Source organism: Lactuca sativa, chromosome 6, assembly GCF_002870075.4.
Source record: "Lactuca sativa cultivar Salinas chromosome 6, Lsat_Salinas_v11, whole genome shotgun sequence".
In the NCBI taxonomy this organism is placed as follows: Eukaryota; Viridiplantae; Streptophyta; class Magnoliopsida; order Asterales; family Asteraceae; genus Lactuca; species Lactuca sativa.
The window spans coordinates 34,098,181-34,108,597 of record NC_056628.2 but is presented as its reverse complement, the minus strand read 5'-3'; the positions used below and the strand labels follow the sequence as shown (position 1 = coordinate 34,108,597).

The 10,417-nt window shown below is 37.8% G+C and overlaps 1 protein-coding gene across 1 annotated transcript; it reads right to left on the bottom strand.

The window, feature by feature from the left end:
* Positions 1-455: 455 nt before the first annotated feature.
* On the bottom strand, positions 456-1,076 carry LOC122194815 (secreted RxLR effector protein 161-like). Its single transcript, XM_042896064.1, has 2 exons — positions 638-1,076; positions 456-580 (listed from the first exon to the last, which is right to left on the bottom strand). Exons 1-2 carry the CDS (start codon positions 1,074-1,076, stop codon positions 456-458), a joined length of 564 nt encoding a protein of 187 aa, XP_042751998.1.
* Between the last annotated feature and the right edge of the window lie 9,341 nt (positions 1,077-10,417).

Here is a 10,417-nt window from a genome sequence, read left to right as displayed (position 1 = left end):
ATAAAGTCGAAGGTCCGCGTTCGAAAATTAGAAATCCTCCTTTACGGAGAAATCGTGAGTCTGGAATGCATGGTGAACAGAAAGGAAGTATACGACCGAGTTGGACGCCACAACCTCTGCGCTAATTTGGTTGAACATGCCATCGATGCTCAAGTAAATCTCGTTGTTGACGATTTTTACGACAATTTGTTCGACGATCTAGCTTAGAAAACGTAATTGCAAAACAATATTTAATCAAACAACTTTTTGATTAATTGGAAAATAACTCAAAACCAATATTTAATACAAATTGTTTCTATGATCCTAAACTTGTTCTAGACATGTATATATAGATTCTAATTATCGACTTGTATTAGAATATAATTAGGAAACTATGACCGACTTGCCATAATCCCAAGTTTACTTGGTCTCCAAGTCCTACTCGACTTAGGATTCCAACAACCACCCCTGAATCTTTAAGTCCTTCTAGAGACGTCTTCGATCCCGGTCAAGCTCCGCATTTCCTTAAACTTTGTTCGAGCTAGTGGTTTGGTAAGATTATCCGCCCTTTGTTCTTCACCAGGAATGTATTCCACCTCCACTTAATCATTTTAAACATAATTACGAATGAAGTGAAAACTCGTGTGAATGTGTTTACTCTTTCCATGAAAGACGAGATTATTCGTTAGTTTGATAGCCGACTTATTATCAACTCTAAGAACCAATTTCTCTTGCACTTTGTTCATGGTTTCTACGAGAAAATTTTGAAGCCATATTGCTTGATATGCGGTCTCCGTGGCCTTCATGAACTCCGCCTCAGCTGATGATAAAGCAACGGTATCTTGCTTTTGCGAACAACATGTTATCGGAGATGACCTGTAGTAGAAAATGTGACCAGTTGTGCTTTTTCCGTCATCTGGGTCAACATTGTGACTACTATCACTATAACTAATAAGTCGAATTTGTCCCTTCCTCTCGTACTTGATTTCGTATCCCATTGTTCCTCGTAAGTACCTTAGAATGTGTTTGATTGCACCGTCATTTGATTCTTTTGGACTTTGCATGTATTGGCTAACAACTCCAACCGCATATGCCATATTGGGTCTTGTTTCCAAGAGATATATAAGGCATCCCACCACCTTTCCATAATATGTCGGGTCGATTTCAGGTTCATCTTCGGCCTTTGACAATTTATTTCTCGGTTCCATTGGAATGTGGGTCGGAATGCAATCATGTAAACCAACTTCTTTTAAAATGCGTTGAGCATACACTTCTTGGTTTATAGTAATCCCTGATTCTTCTTGTTTAACTTCGATGCCAAGGTAGTAAGTTAATCTTCCAAGATCCAAAATCTCAAAGTTCTAGGACATCTCTAATTTGAACCTTTTGATCATGTTTAAATTTGTACCTGTGACAAACAAATCATCAACATAAATTGCCAAAATCAACAAGTTAGATCCTTTATTTTTCCGGTACACCGACGGTTCTTTCATGCACTTTTAAAATTCCATACTCTTCAAAATCCCATCAAGCTTCGTGTTCCATGCTCGAGGTGCTTGTCTTAGACCTTATAGTGATTTTGTAAGGCAATATACTTTATGATCATTGCCTTTCTTTATATAACCTTCCGGTTGCGATACGTAAAAGGTTTCTTTCAATTCTCCATGTAAGAACGTCGTTTTAACATCTAAGTGGTGATGCTCCTACCCATTAGTAGCGGATAAGGCTATAAGAAACTGGATGGTTTCAATTCGAGCTACCAGAGCAAATACTTCTTGAAAATCAATATCGGGTTGTTGCACGTAACCTTTAGCAACCAACATTGCCTTGCATTTATTATTGGTGTCATCTGCATTTTTCTTCAATTTGAACACCCACTTGAGTCCAATTGGCTTCACCCACATAGGCTTGTTCACGAGAGTCCAAATATTATTCTTGTTTATCGAATTGATTTTCGCATTCATGGCTTTGACCAGTTCTCTCTTCGCCTCTTCAACCGATACTCGCACGTCATTGGTTGTGAAGAGAAGTTCTTCAAGATTATCAAGATCAAGCTCATAATCGTGAAATCATCTTGGATGCACCCTTGGTCTCGTAGGCCTTTGGTTTTGAACATTATTCACGTTATCGTTGACCGGACTTGGTTGTTCATTATCTTGTACTTCCGCTCCATCTTCAATCTCGTGATTTGATTCAATCGGTTCAATTAGATCATTGATTACATCATGTCCTTGATTGTTGTTCGCCTCATCTTCTCGGTAGTCCCATGGTATTATGAATGAGCCCAGTTCTTCATTGTTGGTTCCTGCTTCTTCAATCCAATCCCACCTTTTGGTTTCATCAAAAATAATGCCTCGACTCATGATTATATTTTGTGTCACCAGGTTAAACAACCGATAAGCTTTCGTACCCGATTCGGAACCAATATGTACGAGTGGTCTTGATCTTGCATCCAATTTCTTAAGATTTACCAGTTCAACTTTTGCATATGCTAGACACCCAAAGATACAAACATTTTCGAAGTTCGTTTTTCTTTTATACAACTTTTCGTATGGAGTTGCATCACCAAGGACTTGTGTTTAAACGTGATTAATTAGATTTGTTGAGTGATTTACCATGTCTCCCCACAAATAGTTTGAAACATGCATTGCCTTCATTATACTTCGTGTCATGTCCATAAGTGTTCGGTTTCTTCGTTCCACAATTCCATTTTTTTGTGGTGAATATGGGGTGGTAAGGTGGCGTTTGACTCCATTTTGATCACAAAAATAATTAAACTCGAGAGAAGTAAACTCACCTCCTCAATCACTTCTAAACACTTTCAAAGATTTTCCGATCTCATTCTCAACCAAAGCTTTGAATTTTTTGAAGTCTGTAAACACCTCACTCTTTTCTTTCATGAGATAAATCCACAAATATCGTGAAAAGTCATCAATTAGTGTGAAAACATATTGATTTCGACCCTTGGTTGCTGGTGTGATCGGACCGCATAAATCACCGTGAACTAATTCCAATGGTCATTTTTCCTTTGTATGTTTTCATAGTCGGGAATGACTTTCTTGTTTGCTTTCCCACCAAGAAAGATTCACACAATTGATTCTCATGATCAAATTGGGGTAACCCTTTAACTAAACCCTTCTTGGACATCTTTTTCATTGACTCGAAATTGATGTGTCGAAGTCTTGCATGTCATCACCACATATCTTCACTTAGTCTCGAATGAAGGCAAATAAACGCTTTAATTTGTAATTTTATTTTATATAGGTGGTTTGGAGTTCTTTGTACCTTCATTAATAAGCAATTGTCGACATCGTGCACGGTCAAGTAGTTATCTTTCATTCGAGTATCACACTCGGCTTCGGTTGCTTCTTCGAGACTAATAATATTGTTCTTGAGATCTGGTATGTACTAAATCTCCGTCATTAGCCTTTGTTGACCCTTTTTGCCTTGGAAAATTATAGCACCTTTTCCTTTGATTTTTACACATGAATTATCTCCGAATTTAACCCTCCCAGCTATGCCTTCATCATGTTCGAAGAAAAACGACCGGTTACCCTTCATCGTTATCTTATGAGTCGTATCGAGACAGTATCACCTTTTCTCGTGTGAAAATACGATCGCATCATTACAATCAAATTCGAGAAAATTACTTTCGTGTAATTTTTGGATTCACTCCGGGCACTGAGACGCGAAGTGGCCCTGTTTGTCGCACCAGTAACAAATAATTTTGGACCGGTCTTTCTTATTCTTATTTTACTGGTTTTGGTCATTACTATTGATGGGCTGGTTTGAGTTAGTATTATTTGGCCTATTGTTTTTCTTTTGGGTTGTTTTGGTACCGTGTGGACCCTTGTTATTGCTACTTGACCCATGCGTTTTACCAAACCCGCCCATGTTCTTCCCTTTTCCGTCTCCATGGTTTCTCCAACTCCCACCAGATGCATGACCGTTGCTGCTCGAGAAGAGAACCTTTGATTGATCGTGCTCACCACCATAATTTTCTTCATCTCTAATTCTTTCTTCATACACCTTAAGTCTTCCCACAAGATCCTCGAAACCGATTGTCTTCAAGTCCAGGACTTGCTCCAAGGAAGCGACAATATGGATGAAATTTCTCGGTACCGATTTTCGAAATTTCTTGACCATCTTGGATTCTTCAATCGATTCACCAATGGATGTTGCTTTAGATGCAAAAACTACTAGTTTCACTGCAAAAGAGTCGATCGATTCCAAGTCAGACATCCTTAATCGGTCAAATTATGCCATCAAGGTTTGGAACCTTGCCTTCTTTACATGATCTACACCCACATGTCTCATTTTGATTGCTTCCCAGAGTTGTTTTGTAGTCTCCACATCTCCGATTTGCTTAATTAAGTTTTCTGGTATTGCCTGATAGAGCAGGCCAACTGCAAGGTAATCCTTCTCTTCGTTCTTCTCTGTTCCTGGGTCAATTACACTCCATGGCTTATGAATTCTGAGAACTACCTTCATTCGTAGAGCCCAAACAATATAGTTGGTTGTTGATAGCATGGGACATACAACTATGGTGGATCGAACTTCCTTCACATTCACCGGATCAGCTCCTTCGTCTCCCCCTGCATTCGACATGCTAACCTAGCTCGTCAACAAGTAAGAAATTCGATCTCACTGCTTCTTGACTCAAGCTCTGATACCAAATCTAGCTTAGAAAACGTAATTGCAAAACAATAATCAAACAACTCTTTGATTAATTTGAAAATAACTCAAAACCAATATTGAATATAAACAGTTTCTATTATCCTAAACTTGATCTAGACATGTATATATAGATTCTAATTACCGACTTGTATTAGAATATAATTAGGAAACTATGACCGAATTACCATAATCCTAAGTTTACTTGGTCTCCAAGTCCTACTCGACTTAGGATTCCAACAAACGATACAAATGACGAATCAAAAATGTTTTTAGATGATTTGGGCAAGGATTATGGTGACATTATGATTGAAAATGATTAGGTGTGATGTATTATTCTATTATGTTTTGATTAGGTTTTTTATAACTTATTTAGTATGTATTTTTTTTAATTAATGAATAGTTTCTTTTTATTAATATTATATAATTACATTTTATTTAATTAAAAAAAACATGTGGCAGGCCAAAAGTATGGTAAAGTGAGGTATTGCGTCTAGAGTTTTAGTCTAATCATTTATCTTCTCCTTCAGTTGTATTCTCAGAAAACATAGGACAAGGTCATGGTCAAGGTAAAAAAAGTGATTATAGGGACCAGTGCAACAGTCATGGTGGTCACCGCCAACCCCACTTAGGCAACGAGAATCCAATGAAACAACCATAACTGCAGTTATTACTAGACAAGAAAAACCCCACTTGGGGTTACAACTAGGCTTTGTTTCCATGGCCCTCTGTGCATGTCGGTTATCGAAAGGCCACTGTCAGCCTTTCTTCTTCGCTTGGGAATAATGTCGCTTTCTGATCATAGGCCTAATTTTATGGACCGTTATCATATGATACCACTCATGATTCATGGGTCAACACTCTACTGTACCACTCGGTCCAACCACTAGGCCTCTAGCTCATAACATCCATAAATGTTCAACAATTCCATAAATTCGGTTTAATAGTAACACTTTGAGGACAACATATTAAGATACTACCTTACCTCAAATATTTAGTTTCATGTCTATTAACAAGTTAAGGAACACTAACTAATACGACTTAGGTGCCACTTCTCATATCCATGTAGACCTTGGTATACTCCAGTCAATTAGTAATAATTGCAAATCACGTATTGTATTAGTTTGTGATAGATCTTTAGTTTTTTGGAAATAAAACATGGGATACAAATCTGTAACATCCCATTTTTCAAACCAAATTTTTTATTTTTAAATTAGAATAAATACAAATTTTCGTAAAGTTATAATCAATAGAAAAGCATTTGTTAATAAACTATAATCTAAAATCATAGTTATAAAGGAGAGAACTGTGGAACCTCAAATCATAAAACTTGTTGATATGTGTGTATAGTCATGTATTCGCCTTCCCACGGTCTGAATAAGTACATGGAAACATTTAATCTACAACTGTAAGCATGAAGTAAGTTCCCCAATATAATACACACAACAATATCCCTACAATGCATACAGACAATGCCCTTCAGCACAAAGTTGGTCCGTCCCTTTAGCCTTCAGCATAAAGTTGGTCTGCCCCTTTTTCCTTCGGCATAAAGTTGGTATGCCCCGAGTGTATTTGCTTACAATACATACTTGGACCGACCTCAACTCATCATAAAATATGTTAACGTATATCAAATAGATACACAAACAATCCAGCACTACAAGCAACTAACTAACTAGTCTACCTACTAGCAAAATACCAAAACATAATCACATCCTATCCTACAGAGGACACACATTGTGATATATACTATAGTTAGAAAACTCACTTGAGTCAAGAAGTTGAAAGATAAGCACTCAATGTCTCACCAAGATAGTTACACGAACCTCCTAACCTGAAAGAGGTCAAACCTCAATCTACTCGAAATCCTTGGTTTGACCAAAAGTCAAACTTTTCAAAAAGTCAAAGGTCAACAAAATTCAATCATCAACGGTCAACAGTAATCATATTGTGACCAACTAATGGTTATTCCATGATAGGAGACAAGATCGTCAGGACAGACCCAAAAGTTGCCCGAGACACTTTGGTCACTGCGTTGGGAAACTTAACTTAACAACATCCTTATTTAAACCTTAATCCATGACGACGGGAGTTCTAAACCTCATATCTGAAACTCCCAAATTTCTTATTTGATAAAGTATCAAATAATATCCTTCCTAATGACTAAATCAACTTAAAACAAAAACCCGAAGTCTAAATATCCACCAAAGAGCCAAAGCTAAGTGGATGGCTAAGTTATGAACACATGCAAGCTCATTTCCTCCAAGACCAAGGTGTAGAAGCATCATAATTCAACCAAAAAAGGTTCTGCAGTTCTCCAAACTCCAAGAATACAAGGATAAAGGGGCAAGAACAACTCAAGGGCCATAAAACACTTAGATCTATCAAAGCAAATGCATAAAGGTGAGAACTTTAAAGTCACAAAAGGTCCAGAAAATGATTGCTTTGCTGGAAAACCAATGAAACACACATAAAAACCTTGTTTCAAGCTTCTTCCTCTTGAATCTTCACAAAAGAGCACCAAAACACATAAAGTATCAAAAGGGAGGCTAGGGTTAAGTGAGAGAATGTTCTATGGGGTGGAAGCAAACAAAAATGACGAACGCTAGGGAAAAGTGTAAATAGTCCCAAATCCTAAGGCCTAAGGCCTAAGCCCACACAATGAGAATCGCATTATGTCACCTTATGTGTCACACCTTGAAAATCTTGATCCAACAAGGTCCAATTTAGCTCCCTTTTAGTCTGAAACCCCATTCTCTTAGCCCACAAACCCCCTTTCTTTAGGTCCAAAACTTCATCCTTTGAAGCCCGAAACCTTCTCTTGATAAATTTTAAAGTCTTATTTCCAAATAAAGAAACGTCCTAAAATTGGATGTTAAAAAACCTTTTGTTGATCTAATAACCACGACTGACTTCCTTATAGTCGTTCTAAGTCTATAGTTTATTTTCTTTTCAGTTACAACATTTAATATCACCATCATCTAATCTGAGTAGTTTTAAGTATTATATTATTTTCTTATATTATATTTTTTTTCATTTTCTTTAGGTTTATCCACTTATCTGTAAATATGATGTTTTGTTTCAAATTTCTTCACTTATGTTCTTATATTAAAAATCAGGTTGGTTTTAGCCTTAAATCTTTTCAATTTGACAATAGTGATGAGTTTGGCAATGCTCTAATCCATAATTATTACGACTCAAACAACAATATTGGTTGGGAAAAACAGGTGATACCTGTCAAGACTCAAAACAAATCTAATGTCACTTGCCAAGTTCTGATGACCCTTATTAGGAAGTAATGTGGATAACAAGCAAAACTATAAGCACACAAAGATAAAATATTTATGTGGTTTTGGTCAAGGTGACCTACGTCCATGGGCAGGAGGGGAGTATTCACTATTTCAGAGTTCTTTAATAGAGGTTACAAGTACAATTCACCAAAGATTCATCCTACTCATTAAGGATACAAGATACAAGACAAGACAAGACGCTTCAAATGACTCTGCATGTATCCCTATTTATACTTGAGAGATCAGACCTAAAACCCTAATGAGCCAAGCCCATTGGCCCATGAATGGTGGAAAACCAATCATATTCCACCATGCAACATCTTCGGTAACATTCTTCCATGTCATACAACCCATGAGCATCAGCAACACACATGATGGAGCACCTTGTGCCATAGTGGAGCATCATGATATACAAGTGGAGCATCATGAACACTAATGGCCCAACATCCATCATGGTGGCACACCATGGTGTAATCCTTGAGAAATACCAAATTCTGAGCACCATTGAATGATCTTGAGCATCATAGAGGACTTCATAGCATACTTGGTTCATCAGGACCAAGATGGTCCATCTTACACCATGATGGCGCAACAAGTGTATAGATGGCTCAACAAGCTTCAAGTGTGGTGCAAGAACTTCTAGGTTGGAGCAAGATCACCACCTTGACGCAATAAGAACATGCATGGCGCAAGAAGGTGATGATTGGCACAACAACATACTCCATGGCTCAATAGGAGTACCCCATGGCGCAAGAGGGAGCATTATGGCGCAAGAAGGAATGTTATGGCACGACAACATCCTTCTTGGCTCATCCCTTTATCATATGGCGCAACAACACTCCCAAGTTCTCCAAACCTATTACAGGTGCTCCAAAACTCCCTTCTATATGATCCGTTCCTTTGGCAATTGATCTGTTCCTTTGTCAGACGATCCATTCCTTTCTCAAATGATATGCTTCTTTGTCACATGCTCCATGAACCCCAAGTGCTCCATTGAGTTCCAACTACTCCAAATGCTTGATTCACATTTAACAAATACTCTTTGTTTTTCATGCCCACGCACCTCACAACAAAACGGTAAATCCGAAAGAATGGTTCACATAATTAATGATATTGTCTAATCATCCATTTTCATGGCCATTTACATTCCACTTATTAGGCTAAATCCCTTGACATGTATTCTGTAACTTCCCCCTCTGCAATTAAGCGTGATCGGGCGGGAGTAGTATCGAGATGATTGACCCCCTGGTAAGTGTTCGTGTCAATTGTCCCAAAGCGGACAATATTGTGATACGTGCCAGAGGGGGATGTTACAAATGGTATCAGAGATAGGGCACGGGTCGATATGTTCGACGGGGACGTCAAACCCTATAATGGGGGGTGAAGGTGGGTTGCACCTAATCCCACATCGGCTTGGAAGGAGAACTAAACACTCCTTATAAGGGGTGTGGATACCTTCCTTGTCACAACGCGTTTTAAAGTCGTGAGGGCAACATATCCCATAAGAACTCTGTAGTTAAGCGTGCTCGATCGGGAGTAGTACCGAGATAGGTGACCCCCTGGGAAGTCCTCGTGTTGAGTGGCCCAAAGCGGACAATATTGTGATACATGCCAGAGGGGGATGTTACATCTTCTCATATGCTCAACATTTTACCTTCCACAACCATCTAAAATGACACCATTATGAAAAACGCTTTTCCAAACAACCTAAATAATCTTATATTTGTGTCTTTGGATACATAAGCTACCCACATCCCACCGCCATTTACAAACTTTCACATGTCCCATTTTGTATGTTTATCTTGGTTATTGTTCAAATCATAATGATTTTCAATGTCTCTTTTTGCCTCTAAAATTTTTATAATATCATATCATGTTGTATTTGAACAAAATATCTTTCTTTTAGGTCTATGACATTTAGCTGAACCCCAGCCTATAAATTATCTGATGACCTTTTTAGTCCTCCTTATATCATTACCATTTATACAATCCAACCAAGCACGCTAAATATTGGCCCACCCTACCTACTCATGTTGCCACAACTATATTTCTTTCTTCCCCTTCTATTTTGTCTGTAATGTTAGCAATAACATCCAATCAACCATCACCTACTGCCACCTAAATAGTGTCGACCCCACCATCTATGCCAACTTCTACAACCTCAGTTATGGCGATACATCCCTTCCCTTAAAAATCTCATTATCCAATGAAAACACACAACATTATATTATTAAGCCCCTCTATCGCATTAATGTTCACACACAAACAGACTCTTTATGCCTCACTATTATTAAAAAGGTTTGAAAATTCCTTATTAGATTAATGTTATGAATGAGTAATATAATGCTCTTATTAATAATGGTACCCAGGTTATTTTACCACAACCAATAAAGTTAAACATTGCATTATTTATTTTGATTTTAAAAAGAAACATAATTTGAATGGCTCTTTGGCTTGCAAAAAAACTTGATTGG

Bases quoted from the DNA above. Each gene is read 5' to 3' on its own strand.
- LOC122194815 (XM_042896064.1), bottom strand. From the start codon at position 1,076: ATGGCATATGCGGTTGGAGTTGTTAGCCAATACATGCAAAGTCCAAAA. The intron at 581-637 runs GTAAACACATTC...AAAATGATTAAG, and splicing joins TCTCGTCTTTCATGGAAAGA to TGGAGGTGGAATACATTCCT.